The 20,705-nt window shown below is 45.6% G+C and overlaps 1 protein-coding gene across 3 annotated transcripts in view; it reads right to left on the reverse strand.

The window, feature by feature from the left end:
• med15 (mediator complex subunit 15) overlaps nt 1–15,977 on the reverse strand; it is a 34,193-nt gene extending 18,216 nt beyond the window's left edge. Inside the window, exons 1-11 of one of the 3 annotated variants that reach the window (XM_083649740.1) lie at nt 15,833–15,977; nt 14,169–14,256; nt 13,359–13,410; nt 13,139–13,162; nt 12,804–12,971; nt 12,310–12,506; nt 11,651–11,878; nt 10,894–10,986; nt 9,785–9,979; nt 5,619–5,705; nt 4,004–4,111 (exon numbers count right to left, since the gene is read on the reverse strand). In XM_083649740.1, the coding sequence (XP_083505866.1) occupies nt 4,004–4,111; nt 5,619–5,705; nt 9,785–9,979; nt 10,894–10,986; nt 11,651–11,878; nt 12,310–12,506; nt 12,804–12,971; nt 13,139–13,162; nt 13,359–13,410; nt 14,169–14,256; nt 15,833–15,900 (1,308 nt within the window). In that variant the 5' untranslated portion in view covers nt 15,901–15,977. Of the gene's footprint in view, nt 1–4,003; nt 4,112–5,609; nt 5,706–9,784; nt 9,980–10,893; nt 10,987–11,650; nt 11,879–12,309; nt 12,507–12,803; nt 12,972–13,138; nt 13,163–13,358; nt 13,411–14,168; nt 14,257–15,832 lie in introns of all 3 variants that reach the window. The other 2 variants (XM_083649739.1, XM_083649741.1) reach the window with 2 other exon arrangements.
• Between the last annotated feature and the right edge of the window lie 4,728 nt (nt 15,978–20,705).

The raw sequence follows: 20,705 nt of genomic DNA on the forward strand, positions 1-20,705 counted from the left end.
TTTAGAGCAGGACAGAGGGAACACAACGGGGACGTGTCAGGAGCACAGACGAGAGAAACGCCAGGCGCCAAAGCAAGAGGAGGGGCTGGCGTGCACTGCAGTACACACACACAGACACACACACACACACACACACACACACATACGTGTATGTGCACGCACACACACACACACACACTCCAACAGTGACTGGTGCTCTCAGCTCCGATATGGAGGGGCAGCAGGATTGCCACTCTTTTGTGATACATTTCAAGGACTTTTCCTGCACCGGTGACCGGCCGCATAGTTGAGCTAAGAACGCCTACGAGAGAGGAGCACAACAGCCAATGACACAGCTCAGCGATCAGCCCATCGTGCTGTGCTTGGAGCCTACGCACACAGTGAGACTGGAGATAGGAAGAAAGTCTATCAAGCACGTCAGTACTACGGATGTATCAACATGGTATCATAGGTGAATTTTGAGAGTACACAGAGTGCACAAGATAGAACGCTCATCCATAAGAGACTTGAGACTTGGACTTGTGACCAAAGACTTGAGACTTGACTTGGACTTGCAAAAAATGACTTGTGAGCATCTGTGCGTGACAGCAGCTGTGTCAGGCAAGATCATCTGAATAAAGTATTGTAGTGTGTGATGCACTGTCATGGTCTAAACCTGTAGTGTGATTATTATGATTTTTTTTTATTTTTTTTTGCAATTTGAGAGATTAAAATCTGTTAAACTTCTACATGTGCGCGATGCAACCCGATTTCAAAACCGGGTTGGATTTTAAAACTCCTGTAATCTCAGCCCAGTTTAAGTGCACAATCAACTTAATTTACATATGCAAACTCGATTTTTCACCCACCCAGTCTGTATGTAAAATATATATTTAGGATTTTAGGGTGAGCTGTCTCTTTAAATAAAGGTTATACAGTGTTTCCCCTAGAAACATTTTTAGGCCTGGAGGGATTTTGAAACGTACCCCGACCGCAACGGTGTGTGCCATCGCTGGCGACGCTAAACCTTTAGCTAACCTGTTCGCATCTATGTTCGCAATGGCATCCCAAGTATCATCATACTATTATGGGATGCGATGCGAACAGTTGTATTATGGGATGTGCGTTTCCCAGGCAACGACACACGTTGACACGTTTTGGAACAGCGCCGCACGCTGGCACAATGCTCCTAAAAGCAAAATGCTTATTGTTTTGAATTATTTGGCATCTTCTATTACTGTCAACACTGTCAACAACAGTATTATTGTATTGTAATAATATGCCATAAAGGTTTATTATTATTAAGTCGACGTTTGAGCCAAATTGGAAGAAATTCCATCAAGCCGATCTTGAGATATTGCTTTAACGAACTTGGGAATGGCATTCGTGAGGTCACAGTGACCTTGACCTTTGACCACGAAAATCTAATCAGTTCATCCTTGAGTCCAAGTCGATGTTTGAGACAAGTTTGATTAAATTCCGTCAAGGCATTCCTGAGATGTTGCGTTAACAAGCTTGAAAATGGCGTTCGAGAGGTCACAGTGATCTTGACCTAGGGATGTCATGATACCAAAATTATGAGTTCGATACCGATACCTGCCTAAGTAGCTCGATACCGATACTGAAACGATACCACGGCAAAAACCTAAAACATCAGGAAACATGTGCCCAGTACTCTACTGAGCACATTTTCTCCCTTTCTATTTGTTTAGCAGAACTCTGCCAAGGTGTATTGAGTCATTTCATTTTGTGTTCAGTCTACTTTAGTACACTGCACTGCATGTGGGCTAATAATCCTGGGCTTCTAAATGTGTTTTATTTTGGCTCAAGGAAGGGATATTAACATGTTGTCCTGTGTATTAATGAATGTCATTATGTTTCTTATTTGCATGCACAATAAATAGGCTATTGATGCTATGGTGGTGGTTTATTATATGGTGTAATTTTTCATGTCAGGTGTGTTTTTGACAATAAATCACTATATTATTAATAATTGGATTATTGTAAATATTAGTATGGGGGACATGGGATTGCTGCATGCCATGTAAGGGTTTAATGACACTCTATGGCCTTGATTTAATTATTTAGTACATATTTGAGTCAGGGCCATGGTGTTATTGGGGCTTTTGCATTATGCAGTGGTCTGATGTCCCCTATAGGTAGGCTACTTGAGTTTATGATTTCTTTGATATTTGCTTTATATACACCGTCATGTCATGACTGTTCATCCTCTCTGTGCTCATACTACGCAGCACATATCTATTGCCTTAATTGCCTCGTCAAACTCCGTGCTGCGGAGCGAACTTGTTTACACGCGTTTGACTTATGAGGGCATGCTGCATGTTGTCCTTCACATTCGCTAAAACGGTCGGTCTTTGAACCGAACTCTTTGAACAAGTCGGGATTGCATGTCGGAGAGAAATAGCCTGGTTCGATGTGTTGGATCCATTCACCTGTCGCTGGGTTTCCAACCAAAGGTATTGCAACTTTTAATCGAATTTTCAGAAAGTTGGCAAAAGAAAATGCGGTAGCCTATTATCCACGTAATGTTCCACCCACTACCATTATGCCTAATATCAGGAATGTTGAAGAGGAGGGGCAATTAATTGACGTGATTAAAAGATCTCCAGACGCCGCCAGGCAAACCCTCAAACGAGGGAAATGAACCCCGTTCTCTGATGTGAAAACATCCTAGCCTGATATTCAGACTGAAGTGGAGGGAATCATGATGGCTTGGTGACAGAGAGAGCACACTGCTGTCTGCCTCTGCGGAGCTGCTAACGTTACACGTGTGTGCATTTGTCTCGCTATGAAAAACATCACATAGCCGTTCATGATTATAGAGGTACGTAAAATGTATTACCAGATGGCACTCTTCAATTCGGCATATATATAATCCACAGAGAGGTTACAGTAAGTGAATAAAATGTCAATTCTGGATGTGAGTCATCTATTATCCCGCTCTCTTCCTCGTTAAAAGTGCATGTTTTTGAATGCAGTTTGGTTAAATGTTCGCTCATCCGCTCGTTGCGGCTCCCAGACGTTTGGTGAGCGGCGCCAACAGCGCCGGTCGCACACTGAAGCAACTCATGACATTTTAAAAAGTATCGGTACTAAATTAACGTGGTATAGTACCGTTTTTAACGACAGGGTAGCGCGGTACCATTGTGGTACCGGTATATCGTGCATCCCTACCTTGACCTTTGACCACCCAAATCTAATCAGATCATCCTTGAGTCTTAAACACGATTTCAGACGGACAAGCCCGTCTTTATTGTCACACGATTACACATCAACACATGCACGGACGGCCACAAACACACACATGCTGACGGTGGCCGGTGAAATATGTCCTCTGCATTTGACCCATCCTGGCTTGTCCTTTCCTCCGGGGGGCAGGCCAGGAGCAGTGGTCGCTTTTTCTCGTACAGCGCCCGGGGACCAACTTCGGGTGTTGTCGTCACTGGTCGGATGACGATGACGATCTGATCTTCTGCATGTTTTTAATGGGGGGGGGGGTTATATACGGAGGAACCCCCCTGGGGGAGCACGGGGACAACATGCAAACTCCACACAGACAGAAAGGCCCTTACGACGAGATACCCCACCTGAGCAGTAGGCACTGAAGATATGGGGGGGAACACAACCACAGCGCTCACAGTGTCCCAGGCGAGAATCGAACTCAGGACCTTCTGACTGCGAGGCGACAGCTCTACCACTGAGCCACCGTGCCCCCTAAGTCGATGTTTGAGGCAAATTTGATGAAATTCCGTCAAGGCGTTCCTCAGATATCGCGTTAACGAACATCGGACGGACGTACGGACAAACGGACGTACGGACAGACGGACCTACGGACAACCCCGGATCCATTATGCCTCCAGCCTGGCTATCGCCGGCGGAGGCATAAAAATCAATATAATTTTTTTTTTGCAAAAGAAATTGTGGCCTGGCGGGGCCTGTAGAATGGTAGGGGAAACACTGTTATACACACCCACACCTGAGCGTGCAGAGGCTGCAGTCTTACCTGGCCGGGCCCCGCGGCTGCGGCAGCTAGCTGGGCCTGAGCTGCAGCCTGCTGGGCCTGCTGCGCTGCCTGCTGCGCCTGCTGCTGCTGCTGCAAGGCTGCCCGAGCCTGGCCACACACACACACACACACACACAGGTTTGCACAGACACACACCCACACACACACACACAGGTTTGCACAGACACACACCCACACAGGTTTGCACAGACACACACACACACACACACACAGACGCACAAACACACACAGTGAATGAGTGCACACACCTAAATAAACACAACAAGGGAAGCAAGCATGCAAGCAGAGGGCTGTATAAGCAGAAACTACAGGAGCCCCATGTTGTTTTGCCACATCCTATGACAGGGCAGAGCTGGGCTGTCTGCCCTGAGAGTCTCTCTCACAGAGCTGGGCTCTCTGCCCTGAGAGCCTCTCTCACAGAGCTGGGCTGTCTGCCCTGAGAGTCTCTCTCACAGAGCTGGGCTGTCTGCCCTGAGAGTCTCTCTCACAGAGCTGGGCTCTCTGCCCTGAGAGCCTCTCTCACGGAGCTGGGCTGTCTGCCCTGAGAGTCTCTCTCACAGAGCTGGGCTCTCTGCCCTGAGAGCCTCTCTCACAGAGCTGGGCTGTCTGCCCTGAGAGCCTCTCTCACAGAGCTGGGCTGTCTGCCCTGAGAGTCTCTCTCACAGAGCTGGGCTGTCTGCCCTGAGAGCCTCTCTCACGGAGCTGGGCTGTCAGAAAGGCTCTCAGGGCAGAGCTGGCACCGTGCCAAGCCCACAGCAGGGTTGAAACAGTGTCAGGTTTGGAATAGAGCTGTACTGTCAATCTAAGTTGAATGATGTCTCTGCACCAATGTCACCAAACCTCTCTGCAATTATTGCACTTTGTGTGATTACAGTGACTGTGACTCTTAACACAAAATAAACCAACAGTTCTGCCCCGCATCTCCCTGGCCCCTCCACCTACCTATCCCTAGCTACGTCCCTTTTCCCACTAAACTCACTAAACGTCCATGACTGACTGACTGACTGATTGTCCTCACTTTCCCATCTTATGACCCCAGCGGGACCACTGGCCCAGCTTTTATGGGTGCAGGTGGTATAAACAGGATTCCTACAAATGTCCAGGAAACTGACACATTTCTTTGGATATGCCACGTTCCCCCACTGTCTCCAGGCTGAGCCATGCCACCTCCTCCTCTGTTCCCCCACTGTCCCCAGGCTGAGCCATGCCACCCCCTCCTCTGTTACCCCACTGTCCCCAGGCTGAGCCATGCCACCCCCTCCTCTGTTCCCCCACTGTCCCCAGGCTGAGCCATGCCACCCCCTCCTCTGTTCCCCCACTGTCCCCAGGCTGAGCCATGCCACCCCCTCCTCTGTTCCCCCACTGTCCCCAGGCTGAGCCATGGCACCCCCTCCTCTGTTCCCCCACTGTCCCCAGGCTGAGCCATGCCACCCCCTCCTCTGTTCCCCCACTGTCCCCAGGCTGAGCCATGGCACCCCCTCCTCTGTTCCCCCACTGTCCCCAGGCTGAGCCATGCCACCCCCTCCTCTGTTCCCCCACTGTCCCCAGGCTGAGCCATGCCACCCCCTCCTCTCCTCTGCGTTACCTGCAGGACCTTGAGGTGCTGCTGCTGCTGCTGCTGGGTGAGCGAGCTGATGGTGACATGCTGAGCGGGCCCGGGCATCTGCTGCTGCTGCTGCTGCTGCCAGTGGGAGAGGGCAGGGTAGGGAAGGTGTTAATTTTGTGTGATGTGTCAAATAAATCATAATGTTCAGAAATCAGAATCAGAATCAGAATATATATAAGTATAAGTATATGTAAACCACACTGATTGTAAACAAGGCTATAAGTCAGATATTGCACAGTTGTTTATCGCTATATATAAGCAAAGCTTTGAGACAGTAATTGCACAACTCTAAATCAGCGTTCTAAATCAGGGTTTCTCAACTGGTGGGTCCCGGGTCCGTTTTGAATGGGTCGCAGACGCCCGTCGGGGAAAAGAGAACAAAATACAAACTAGACCGCACCGCGGATATACCTCCGCCAACAAGTGAGCAGTCAACAACCATGTCTGTCCAGACTTTGGCGTTTGAGCCAAATGTAAGGAAATTCCGTCAAGGCGTTACTGAGATACGGCGTTACCGAGCTTGAAAATAGCGTCCGTGAGGTCACAGTGACCTTGACCTTTGACTACCAAAATGTAATCAGTTCATCCTCGAGTCCAAGTGGACGTTTGAGGCAAATGTGGCAAAATTCCGTCAAGGCGTTCCTGACATAACGTGTTAACGAGCTAGAAAGTTGTATTCGTGAGGTAACAGTGACCTTGAACTTTGACCACCAAAATGTAATCAGCTCATCCCTGAGTCAAAGTGGACATTTGAGGCAAATTTGATGAAATTCCATCAAGGTGCTCCTACTGTATGATATCGCGTTAATGAACATGAAACAAGCGGCCGTGAGGTCACAGTGACCTTGACCTTTGACCACCAAAATCTAAGCAGTTCATCCTTGAGTCCAAGCTGACATTTGAGCCAAATTGGAAGAAATTGCAGCAAGGCGTTCCTTGTTCAGTCCCGCCTACAGCAACTCAAGTTGGTATTAAATACAGATAAAACTAAACTCATGCTGTTTTCCAACACTGGGTTACCATTAAATCTTCCTAACATTGTCACCTCACAAGGAAAATAAATCAAACTAGTCTCAAGTTATAAGTACTTGGGTATTCTTATTGATCGACAACTATCTTTTAAATCTCACATTACCAACCTAGTCTCTAAACTCAGGGTGAAGTTAGGCTTCTACTTTAGAAAAACTTATCCTTCAGAGCTAGGAAATACCTTGTGTCTGCAACCTTCTTGCGTCTGCTAGATTATGGTGACTTGTTATAAATGAATGCTTCTGCCCAATGTCTGCGGTCGCTAGGCACGGTGTATCATTGTGCCTTACGTTTTGTCACTGGTTGCAAACATCTTACACACCATTGTACCTTGTATGCAAAACCTGACTGGCCGTCTCTGTATGTACGCAGGGTACCCATTGGTTGAGTTTTATTTATAAAACTCTTCTTGGATTGGTCCCTACTTATTTGTGTACACACCTCCTCAGAAGCCAAGGCCAGTATAGCCTGCGCTCACAAGATGTTCTACAGTTGACTGTTCCACGTGTTCGCACTGAGCTAGGTAAAACAGCTTTTAAATATGCTGCCCCTTTTAGCTGGAACACCTTCCAGAAAGACTTGCCAGCACTAATTTCATATGAAGCCTTTGGTTCAATGTTAAAGGACTTGGAATGTGGAAGTATTGGAACTTGCTGCTGTACTTAATCTCATTACTTATGTAATTTCAAGTCTCCCTCTTCAAATGTTTATTTGTGTGTCTGTATGGAACCTAAATATGTTTGTTTTTTATGCTGCCCTCTTGGCCAGGTTCCTCTTGTAAAAGAGATTTGAAATCTCAATGAGTCTTTACCTGGTGAAATAAAGGTTTAATAAAATAATAAAAAAAATAAAAGATATTGCGTTAACGAGCTTGGAAATGGCGTTTGTAAGGTCACAGTGACCTTGAACTTTGACCTTTGACCACCAAAATCTATTAATTAATACACAGGACAAGATGTTACTATCCCTTGTGCCAGAATCCGAGGAAAAACACATTTAGAAGCCCAATCCAGAATAAAACAAGCTAACAGGCTAACAAACCAATAAACAAGACACAAAACACCAGTTACCTACCCTAGCCAACAGCAGTATGAAGCATGTCATTGGGGTTTTCAAGTGGGCACCTTCCTTCACCGATGTTTCGTTAAGTTAGGCCCACGACACCTCAAGAAGGCTTAACGGTGTAATCCAGCGTCCTGGAAACACCCCCCTCCATGCTACCACCGCACAACTGCATATTACCTCACTATCTAAGCCTAGCTATCCAGGTCGGTTCGGTATGACATTCCTAACTACACCACCACCGTCAATGATTCAGCCCTGTTGATGCGGACCGTCAATCATGACCAACAACAAACAATCAATCTTACCTTAGCAAGCTCCCCAGCTAGCATGTTTCCTCCTTATCCACAGCCATTCACTTGCTCGTTCTGCTGCCTGAGACATGTTGCTAACTGCAAGTTTCAGGCTCCGTCCCCGAATGCCCAACTCAGTTAGTAGGGCAATAACAGACTTTGCCACAAAACCACGGCAGCCCACCTCTACAGGCCGCACTCGAGCCCTCCAACCTCGCTGCTCTGCCTCTGCTGCCATTTCAGCATACCTAGCTTTCTTGCGCTCATAAGCCTCCTCAACTCGATCTTCCCACGGGACTGTGAGTTCGATAAAATAAACTATCTTCTCTACCTCAGACCACAGTGACAAGTCCGGACGTAGCCGGGTGCTAACTATATATGCTGGGATGACTAGCTGTTCATTCAAGTCAACCCTCATTTCCCAGGCTCCACCTACACTTAGCTGCCCTAACTTGTGCCTGACCTTAATTGGTCTAATCTTTTCTCCCTCACGTACAAATTTGATCTGTCTAGTCTCTTTGTTAGCAACTAGAGAATTTACTTCTAGCCGCTTTTCCTCAACTGCAGCTGCCAAACATTTCAACACCTGGTTGTGACGCCAGGTGTATCGCCCCTGGGAGAGACTGACCTTACACCCTGACAGTATATGCCTCAGTGTACATACACTAGAACACAACGGGCAGGCACCATCCTCGCCCAACCACTGATTTAAGTTCTGGGGAGATGGCAGCACATCATAAGTAGCCCCTAGAATAAATCTAATTCTGCTGGCCTCCATGCTCCACAACTCTCTCCACTTCAACTTTCTCTTCTCTACACTCTCCCAGTTCACCCACTGTCCTTGCTTTGCCTGCGACACTGCCTTAGTACATCTTACTGCCTCCTCTTGCCTATGTACTTCTTCAACTACCATCTTCCTCTTTTCTATTACTGATGCCTTGTTCCACACAGGTTTCCCTATGCACAACCCTAAGCCTCCACACCCATGCTGCACCTGACCTATGATATCCCTGTGTCTAAGAGCTGACTGTGCTTGCTGTACTGCCTCCTTTGGGTTCCACTTCCTCCCTGTTTTAGCTGTGGGCGCTACACTCCTAACCACTGGATCCTTTGACTGAGTCAGAGTCATTTCCAGTCTAACCTTAGCACACTTGAACTCCTCTGTCAGGCTAGATAATGGCAATTCCAATATGCCTTTCCCATATAAGGCTACACTGCTTAGGCAGCGTGGGACTCCGAGCCATTTTCTAATTAATGAGTTAATCATCCTTTCTAGCTTTTCTACCTTTGAAAGGGGAACCTCATACACTGTCAGTGGCCACATCAACCGAGGCAACAATCCAAACTGCAAACACCACAACTTTAACTTTCCTGGGAGCCCTGACTTGTCTATACTTGAAATACCTTGAATAATTTCCTGCCTCACCTCCTCAAACTGTCCCTTATCACTGAGACTTGCATCATACCATCTTCCCAAACTCTTGACTGGTTTCTCTAACACTGTAGGCACCACCTCATCATTTATAACAAACTTCTTACCTACTACCCTCCCTTTAATTCATCCTTGAGTCCAAGTCGACGTTTGAGGCAAAGTAAGACGAAATTCTACCAAGGCGTTCCTCAGATATCGCGTTAACAAACATCGGACGGACGTACGGAGGTACGGATGTATGGAGGTACGGACAACCAGAAGCCATAATCCTTCCGGCCTGGCTATCGCCGGCGGAGGCATAAAAATCTGATGCTGTGCTTTTACATTAAAGGACATACCATCTGCTGCTGCTGCTGCTGCTGCTGCGGGTGGGGGGGCAGCTGGCCGGGCTGCGGGTGGGAGGGCAGCTGGCCGGGCTGCGGGTGGGAGGGCAGCTGGCCGGGCTGCGGGTGGGAGGGCAGCTGGCCGGGCTGCGGCTGAGACTGTGCCTGCTGCACCATGTGTTGCTGGATGGACTGGGCCTGAGCCTGGGCCTAGGGTCGGACAATATCAAAAATATCAAATCACCTTTTTTTCCAGATATGGACCAAAAATCATTCTCAGTATTTTTAGGCTGAATGGCGATACATATATTGGTATTTTCTATGAAGTGGGCTAAATGTTCAGTTGTAAGTCAAAGCCACATGTGAGATTTCAGCATTTTTATTAAAATAAGACTGATAAAAATAAAATGCAAAGACAGGGTTTCCTTGCCTGAATATTGGTGCTTTCACTAAATATTTACACAATGATATTTTTGATAAATAATCATCAGTAATGTGTGTGATACAGGCAAATAATAGAACAGCTAGAAAAGTGACAGTCTGGTAAATAGAGCTGCCGAAAATAATCGATTCAGAGATGCATCGCGATGCTTAATAGGACGATTCTGAATCGATTAACAAATATCAAAAATCGATTATTTAATTATTTTTTTATTTTATTTTTTTTAATAATCAAATAAAATAGAATGTAAGTACATGCAGTTGTTTATTTTAATTATGGATCATAATACAATGCAATTCCAAATGCACTTTTATTTTAAAAGTAGCCACACAGTGAGAAAAAAAAAGTGAGAAAAAATAAATCATGTATTGCGGAAAAAGTGATGCATCGATTTAAGATGCATCGCGATGCATCGGAGATGCATCGAGATGCATCGTATAATCGAATCGAATCGAATCGTAGACTTGTATAATCGAATCGTATCGAATCGTGAGATCAGTGAAGATGCACAGCTCTACTGGTAAATTAAGAAAATAAAATATGTTTACTGTAATGCAGCCTATAAAACCGGGAAAAGACAAGACTTATGCTATATCACGATATTATGATGTCCAAAATCTAAGACGATATCTAGTCTCATATCACGATATGGATAGAATATGGCTATATTGCCCAGCCCTACCTGTGCCTGTGCCTGGGCTTGAGCATGTTGCTGCTGAAGCTGCAGCTGCTGCTGCACTATCTGCTGCTGCTGCTGGAGTCTCGACGGATGCATCTGTGGACACCGGCCAGAGAGTGGATGGTGCATGTGAATAAAAGAGGAACAGGCAGGTTAGCATCTGTGGACACGAGCCAGAGAGTGGATGGTGCATGTGAATAAAAGAGGAACAGGCAGGTTAGCTTCTGTGGACACCAGCCAGAGAGCAGATGGTGATTGTGAATAAAAGAGGAACAGGCAGGTTAGCTTCTGTGGACACCGGCCAGAGAGTGGATGGTGCATGTGAATAAAAGAGGAACAGGCAGGTTAGCTTCTGTGGACACCGGCCAGAGAGTGGATGGTGCATGTGAATAAAAGAGGGAACAGGCAGGTTAGCTTCTGTGGACACCAGCCAGAGAGCAGATGGTGATTGTGAATAAAAGAGGAACAGGCAGGTTAGCTTCTGTGGACACCAGCCAGAGAGCAGATGGTGATTGTGAATAAAAGAGGAACAGGCAGGTTAGCTTCTGTGGACACCAGCCCAAGAGTGGATGGTGCATGTGAATAAAAGAGGAACAGTTATGACAGAATGTGATTCTGTAATTTATGGATGGAATTACAGTCAAAATAAATTATTCCCCTTTTTGCCGGGGTCTCCGGACCCCACTTTGAGTTGCACCCCAAGACTAGCTGCATTGTCTGTGCCTACAGACATCCACACAGAAGGGGGATTCACATGTACCTGGTTCTGTTGCTGCTGGTTCTGCGCCTGCGCCTGCTGCTGCTGGTTCTGATGCTGCTGCTGGAGCTGTTGGTTCTGGTGGTGCTGCTGCTGCAGTTGCTGCAACTTCAGCTGCTGCTGCACCTGGAACTGCTGCTGGATGGCCGCGTTCTGTTGCTGTTGCAAGGCGTTCTGTTGCTGTTGCTGCAAGGCATTTTGTTGCTGTTGCTGCTGCAAGGCGTTCTGTTGCTGTTGAGTCAAATCAAATCAAGTTGATTGTGTAGCCTGAATTCACAATCATGTCTCAGTGGGCTTACAGAGAACGTGTCGAACTAAGGACTATCAAAAAACAGGATTGAACAATCTTATAGTAGAGAGAGGAGGGAGAGAGAAGAGGGAGGGGGGGAGAAGGGAGAGGGGGAGAATGGAGAGAACAGAACAGATAGGGCTGGGCGATACAGTTGAAATCAATATCACAATAATCATAAGGATCTTTCTCGATATCAAAATATTTATCACAATATGGTTCATGGAAGCAAAATCTCATTCAATAATCAAATGATCATATATTATAATTTGAGCGGCCAAAGGAAAAACAAGCAAGAGCTGCAGACATTCTAACTACTCTAACCTTACCCGGAACTACCTAGCAAAGTAATCTAGCTAATCGATAGCCTAACCTGTTGCTGCAAGGCGTTCTGTTGCTGTTGCTGCAAGGCATTTTGCTGCTGTTGCTGTTGCATGGCGTTCTGTTGCTGTTGCTGCTGTTGCTGTTGTTGTTGCTGGAATTGCTGGAACTGGATGGACTGTTGCTGCTGTTGCTGCTGTTGCTGCTGTGCTTGCACGATCTGCTGCATCTGCATCTGGCTTGGACCTCCTAATAAACAGCAAGTTTGAAGGAGAAGAGAGAGAGAGAGAGAGAGAGAGAGAGCAAGAGAGAAGGAAAGAGAGACAGGGTATCCAGCAGCTGAGAAGCAGTTGTGCTGGTGAGCAGAAGGTCTGGAGAAGTCTCAAAAACACAGATCGCGCCGAAGCTGAGACTGAAAGTAGGAGCGGCTCTTTTACAGGCAAATTATGTCAGTGCCAAATTATGCGGGTCAGCCAGCATCCATTGTGAACGGACGGTCTGGAAAGAGATGCAAACAAACAGCACATGGAGAGGAAACACACTCACTGGCTTGCGGGGGTCCAGCCACCCCTGCCATGGCATGCGGGCCTATCTGCATCTGCCCCATGGCCCCCATGCCACCCACCTGGGCCACGGTGGGGCGAGGGCCCATGCCAACACCGCCTGGGCCCCCTCCTCCAACCCCTGTCAGGTTAGTCAGGGCATTCATGGGATCTAGCAGAAAGGTAGACAACAGACAATATTACGCAGCTCAAACATGCGCAGCAGAAACCATGAACACTATGAGTGTAAATAGTGGACAGGTGTAGTAGAGGACAGAACACAGCAAAGACAAATCAATGAAGGGGGGGGGGCATCCATACATAGGTAAAATCACTTACCTGGACCACCATGTGCCTTCTTGTCTGTAAATAAGACCAAATGTATTAGGATTAGGAACTGCATCAATAATAACTGAAACTTTTGAACTGCTCCCAAAATACAATCGGGTTAACAAATTAGCCACAGATCAGAGGCTCATCCCAAAATTAACCAATGACATTCACTGCTATGGAAATTCCCTATCCTGTTTCAAAGACATGTGCAAGTCAGAATACTTACGAATGTCTCTGAAGTGTATGATCAGTCTTGCCACCAGAGACAAATATTCCTCCTAGAAAAAGAGTGCTAGGTTCTCAATAGTGAAAGTGAAAACAACAGATCATCATGACCATACTGACTGAGGACAAGTACAGTAGAGCTGCATTAGGCCCAATTCAGACACAATCCGTCGAGACGTATAGTCGTCCGGGTGTAGACGTATAGTAGTCCGGCTGTAGACGTATAGTAGTCCGGCTGTACACGTATAGTAGTCCGGCTGTAGTCCGTCGGGGTGGGCGATCTCACTTCAAAACAAGCATGTGTGCGAGCGAACCAGGAAAATATGAGTGCTGAGGCAGGCAGGCTTTCATTGACAAACTACCAGAGGATTTTTATTGTGAAGAGAACAGATACAGCCGCGATTTTTTGGAGAGAAGAGTGAAACTGTGTGTGTGTGTGTGTGTGTGTGTGTGTGTGTGTGGGTGTGTGTGTGTGTGTGTGTGTGTGTGTGTGTGTGTGTGTGTGTGTGTGTGTGTAGCACATGACAACGTAGGGCTGCATCCCCCAAAAGTTGGATTGCCCTGAGCTGTCTCGCCGTAGGAGCTCTGCATGTTTTTCACCGCTGCGTCGCCCAGTGCCGGGGCCTGTCGAACTACCTTCATTGACTATGAATGGGGGCCAATGCGGGCGACTGATTGTGTCTGAATGGGTCCTTACACTGACTGTCCAGGCAGGGCGCATCGTCACTCTCCACCAGCTACATGTGTGGCTTCAGCTTACCTCTATGATGAAGGACTGGCACATAGTCTAATGCACAGGAGGAGTACTTACTCTTGATTTGGCTTTGACATAAACATGGTTTTCCATGTCGTTGCTCGACTTGGTGTGTGCGGTCCCAGCCTTTATCCGCGCCTCTTCACTGAAAGGGAACAGAAACGTTATCTGGTCAAACATATGCAGTGTCAAAGTGCTATTTAGACAAGAGCTCTTTATGTTACTGCTGCCAGTGTAGGACATTTAAAAAAGGTGTTGGGGGCAACTTTTGCCTTGCCCCCACTGTCTAAAAAAATTGGGGCATTTACAAAATGTTGCGGGCAATAAAAAAAAGTGCATAAAGTTGGAAAAGCATAGTGATCATCTCCCCTCCACAGTCCCTTATGAGACGGTAAATGTGTGCTGCTAAAAAACCCAAGCAGTCGAAATCGGAGATACGCACGTATTTACAAGTGTCACAGAAATATTTCAAATATTTCATCACATTTGGCTCAAACGTCCATCCATTTGGACTCAAGGATGAACTGATTCGATTTTGGTGGTCAAAGGTCAAAGTTCAAGATCACTGTGACCTCACAAACACCATTTTCAAGCTCGTTAATGCGATATCTCAGGAACGCATTGACTGAATTTTGTCACATTTGGCTCAAAAGTCCATTTGGACTCAAGGATGAACTGATTAGATTTTGGTGGTCAAAGGTCAAAGTTCAAGGACACTGTGACCTCACAAGTGCCGTTTTCTAGCTCGTTAACACGATATATCAGGAACGCCGTTACATTTGGCTCAAACATTAAAGTGTGGAAAGACATGGATGTTGACTGCTCACTTGTTGGCGGAGGCATATATCCACGGTGCGGTCATTCTAGTTGTATTATGTATTAGTGCTATAGGACTGTTTATGTATTTATTTGCCTAACCAGGGACAAGGGCTGCAAATTAGCTATGGCTAGAAGCCCTATATACACTACATCGGTTGCACTTTATTTAAATGTAGCAATGCTTTATATATTGTCCCTGTCATATAGAATAATAAATAAATAAATGGTGGGTTATCATTCATTCATTGCATGATATGCTATAGTTTTCTCCTGCAGTTTTCTATTAAGCAAAATGCTGTAGTAAAGGGGGTACTGGGATTCAGAAATAAGGGAAAGGGTACTGAGTACTACTGAAGTCAAAACAGTCAAATCCCTCAGATAACGCCCCACTTTGTTCATGCAAGAGAGAGGGAGGACGTCACGCACCCCCAAACTCCATTCAGCAATATGCAAAGAATATGACTAGTTCAGCGTCTGGTGTGTTTCCAGGGTTTAGACCTTTCACAAGTCGTGTTCTCGGTATGGTCACGTTAAACACCCAATGAAACAAGCAGCACTTATTTCAACATCTTCACTTTTACCATTGCTTTTTACGTCGTTAACTACAAGTACGATTGTAAACATTGAGAAATTAAGTGTTGCTTGCTTGGTGGATTGGACGTAACGTTATGCCGAATTGGACGTTACGCCGTGTTCTGTCAAATGTAACGGGAAGGGTCAAGTTTACCGATCATGCAAGGCAGCATTACATGCATTTTGAACGCTATATGTTTTACACGACGAGAGAACGGAACCTATCGATGCTAGGCTAACGTTAGCTTAGCTAGCTTATTGGTTAGCTATCAGACACAGACGCACTGGTCTAGCTATTGTTGCAGCAATGTAACGTTACAATGGCTCACATTTGCGCAACGACTTTTTGTCGAAACTGGGGGCTTCTCCAATCGCTGTCCGGTCCAGGGACTTCCATTGCAGAAATGTAACGTTATTCCCGTAGAATTCCACCCAAGGGAGCTTTGATGCTGTTTGTGATGTTCACTTCCAAGTTCCCACACGTCTTCCTTCTTCCTCTTTGAGAGTAGTCTTCTCCCAACTTGTGTTCAGTGTACATACCGCCCCCTACGGCACTGGAGTGTGTATAACACCCACACTCAAGAATACTGTACAATTTAATTGAATTTGTGACCTTTTATGAGGCATCTTCCTCTATGGCTATTAGTGAGTGTGTGTGTGTGTGTGTGTGTGTGTGTGTGTGTGTGTGTGTGTGTGTGTGTGTGTGTGTGTGTGTGTGTGTGTGTGTGTGTGTCAGATTTTGGGTAATTGGCTCTTGATAGCGGACATTGAAATAAATTATGTTCATGTACGTTCCTTAGTGTAATATATTGTAACGTATCGGGTAATTACGTGTATTGGGGTGTTTCCGTGCTTGGCTAGGAACTGATATGTGTGGGTGTGTTCCTAGGGGGAAGGGGATATATGTGACCAGCGGCCGGGGCGGAGGCCAGTCAGGCCAGGGTGGGCGAGCTGACCCGGTGGTTTAGAGCTAGCAGCGAAGCTAGCTGCTAGGAGCGTGTATTGTGAAGACAAGAATAAAAAGCCTGTACCAACTTCAAGTCTCCAGTTCCTTGGACGAATACCCATTTCGTTACAATATTAATGCTAATGAAAACATAACACACAAGCTTTTAACACACAATAGCATTTTCAATCAATCAACTTTTATTGGCGGACAGGTATAGTCCATAGAAAGAGCAGACAGCACTCAGGAGCACAGTAAGAAAAAAAAACTATAAAAGGCACTTATACCAAAATGTCCACGTTTGACTGGTATCTCACAGCACTATAGTGCCCTGTTCTGTAAGGCAGGAGCATTGACAGTAAATATAAGGAGTCAACACTTTTCCGGCACTCTTGAGACATTTGATGTAGCCTACACGTTTCTTTCTTTGTCATTTGAATGTTTCTCAAAATGCCATTATGTGCTGACCAGTCAACCCGGGTTTTAGTGCTGTGAGATACCAGTCAAACGTGGACATTTTGGTATAAGTGCCTTTTATAGTTTTTTTTTCTTACTGTGCTCCTGAGTGCTGTCTGCTCTTTCTATGGACTATACCTGTCCGCCAATAAAAGTTGATTGATTGAAAATGCTATTGTGTGTTAAAAGCTACTGTCCCCCTGGGTTTTTTCAACAATATCCTCATCAGTGTTGGTCAAGTTACTTTTCAAATGTAATATACTACATATTACTAGTTACTTATTTGAAAGTAATACATTACTTTACAATATTACTGTCTGTGTAGAGTAACGTGTTAATTATAACACCACTTTTGCATTACTTTCACTGAAATAACAGCAGTAGCAGAATGACATCGCCACCCTTCAACGTTGAAGTCAGTGTAAACGGTCCAAATTTCTAAATGTTATCCTTTTTCCTTTGTTAATCTCATCTATAATAGTGTTGGTTATTTGCATAAAATGTGTAACTTTTGTTACTTGGCAAAGTAACTGGTATATTACTGAAATCCTATTGGTAATAACATATTACTGAGTTACTGCTACAAGTAATATATTACATGTAATGCTACTTTTGTAATGAGTTACCACTGACCACCAACACTGATCCTTGATAGTCATACAACCTGAAGTTTGTGAAAGGTCGCTTTTTTTAATTCACCCACAAGGGGGCAGTATAAATAGGGGTGCAGTATGCTTTCTCTCTAGTCATCTTTACATCATCATCAGAACACAAGTGGAATTTCCTTACGTTTGCCTGTACATATAACAAACGGCGCTGTCTATACAGGTAATCATCAGACATTTGGTCTGTAATGAAGTGACACAGATATTTTTGTTTTGTCACAAACAGAGCATGCTCTGACAAATAACAAGCAGGAAAAGTGAGATCCCCTTTTGTTCTACAAATAATAACTCTTTTTAGCATTGTATTTGACATCAAATGTGAGCCCATATATTCAGTATGTGTTGAGCACTACTAGGGGGGAGGATGGGCAACTTTGATGAGAGGGCCACAAAAAAAATGTCTTGCTACCAGAGGGCCAGATTGTGACCGTGCACTTCCACCAGTAGCCTACTGTAACACCATCACTCCCAATTATAGCTACTAATTTGATATAAAAGTGTATTGTACAAAAATAAAAAACATATTCAAATTTAGTCATTCTTCCATTCAGATGACACCAGAAACTTTGCTCTAGCTTTAAAACAGCCCGCTACAGCAATTTGATGGGGTACATCACCCAAATATGTCATATTAATCAGATTACTAATGTTGCATGTGCAATGTGCATCCTGGATATAGTTTGTCACAATAGCGTTAGCTCAAATGCTAACGTTACACAGTATGAAACAACACGTTTCAAAAACAGTTTTTTCCCCACTGCCATCAGGTTTCTAAACTCCACTCACCCCTGAAACCCCCAGCAATGTATATGTTGAATGTTCTGTATTTATGTTGTTATATGTCTGTCTATATATTGTAATGTCTCATGCTGACACTATATTTATGCTAACAATTGCTGTACCGAAAGCAAATTCTGCCGACTTGTTGTGCAGTCCTTAATAAATGAATCTGAATGAATCTGAATCTGAATCTATGTGGATGGACAATGCTAATGCCATTCGCGCCATATTCTGAGATGTACAGTAAAATAAAAAACGATTTGGGTGGTCTAACCTAACCAAAAATGTCCACCTTGTAAAGAAAGAAAAAAAAGAAAAAAACAGGGGTCACACTGAGTGAGGTAGGGGGCTTAGCTAGACAGATAGATCATCCATATATAGATTGAAGAGAGCTGGGGAGAGTAATCCACCCCCCCCCCCCCCCCCCTTCCCCCTCAAACCCCATTGCCGACGCCAAAGGAGGTAGAGTCTCTATTGCCCCATTTCCCCTACATACTCTGGCTGGCATACCAGTATAGACCAGACCATCTGAACAACTTTAAACAGCTTAGACCAGACCATCTGAACAGCTTTAAACAGCTTAGACCAGACCATCTGAACAGCTTTAAACAGCTTAGACCAGACCATCTGAACAGCTTTAAACAGCTTAGACCAGACCATCTGAACAGCTTTAAACAGCTTAGACCAGACCATCTGAACAGCTTTAAACAGCTTAGACCAGACCATCTGAACAGCTTTAAACAGCTTAGACCAGACCATCTGAACAGCTTTAAACAGCTTAGACCAGACCATCTGAACAGCTTTAAACATCTTAGACCAGACCATCTGAACAGCTTTAAACAGCTCAGAAGCTTTAACAGCTTCTTTCAACGCATAGATACATAAATCAGTACTGTGAAGCCAAACTGGTTGTCTGTGGTAGAAATAAGGGCTTAAACGATCTAATAGGCCCTTTTCCAGTACTTTGGACAGCACACTGGCTAGTGCAATAGGTCTATAGTAGTTCTAGTAGTAGGTCTATAATAGTTATCACATTATTTTACAACATTATTTTACAACATGATCAGGTTCTGCTGTGACCTTTGTGGGGCGTCCAGCGGCAAGGCGGCGTCTTCCCCTTAAGGGTACCCTGTGCCTGGCCACTGCTGCTGGCTGTGCACAGGGTACCCTGTGCCTGGCCACTGCTGCTGGCTGTGCATGGGCAGCAGAGCCGGCATGCCTGGCAGCTCTACGGATGATGGCTCGAGATCTAGCAGATGCCAAGCCGGTGTTTGTGTAGCGGCCAAACATATGTAAGGCTGTGCTGATCTTGGATGGGTTGTCTTTGATCTTTTGAAAGTTCTTTACTGCAGCCAGTACTGGGGCTGTGAGAGACGGGTTGCTGTTGACCATGGCTAACAGCTCCTTGGACATTTCAGCTAATCCCTCTTCAGCAGCTTGACGTAATTCTGGAAAACAATACCAATAGTAATTTAAGCAACAATTGTGACATGTTGTCTAGTTTATTATTATCATTATTAACAGCACTGTTAACAGCACTGTTTAAAGTTAAAGTTGGAGCGGTGTATTGGGTTCTATTATACCAACTCGCCACCCAAAAATATTTGCACATGAATAACAAAATGTGAAGATTGATAGGCCACAGTTGAAAGTGCGTGTTCTGACTGAATACCTTCCTCTGATTGAGCCTGTTGAACCTCTTCAGTGACCATCACCAGATCTGTCTCTTCTCGACAGGTGTCATCGGCAGTGTCCAGGTCTGTCTCTTCTCGACAGGTGTCATCGGCAGTGTCCAGGTCTGTCTCTTCTCGACAGGTGTCATCAGCAGTGTCCAGGTCTGCAACTGCATCTGTCCCTGTGGATGGTACTGACTGTTCCCTCAACGGCTGCAGAAACTTGAGGGGAACATTCTCATCTGAAAATGAAATGGTGCGATATATCAAAATGTATGTTGCGCCCCTCCATCAAGTATTGTGGCTATACTACACTGCCATAGCCTGTACTTTCTATTTTACTTCCTAGCAGTTGCTATGTACAGCAGCCTTGCCTTCATCTCTGCTTCAACTCGAGACATGACTGCTCCCTCCGTCTCTACGCCTGCCCTGTGCCTCTGTCGGTCTGTGCAGACCGGGGAGCTGGGGTCTGCGCCACACGCCCTTCCCTGTCGCCTCGAGCCAGTCTTCACCAAATCTCACCATACACACACAGAGTCACTCATAGAAGCGGCTGCACTGCTTCAAAAAGTACAGAGGGGAAAGTGTGTCACTGGGGCACCAGGCTCCTCGCGCGTCACGTGGTCCCGTCCTCTGCCCCGCTGCTGCAGCTTGGTTGGCTGTCTTGCTGTATTTCCGTCTT

The sequence above is a fragment of the Poromitra crassiceps genome (assembly GCF_964638095.1).
Source record: "Poromitra crassiceps genome assembly, chromosome: 13".
Taxonomy (NCBI): domain Eukaryota; kingdom Metazoa; phylum Chordata; class Actinopteri; order Beryciformes; family Melamphaidae; genus Poromitra; species Poromitra crassiceps.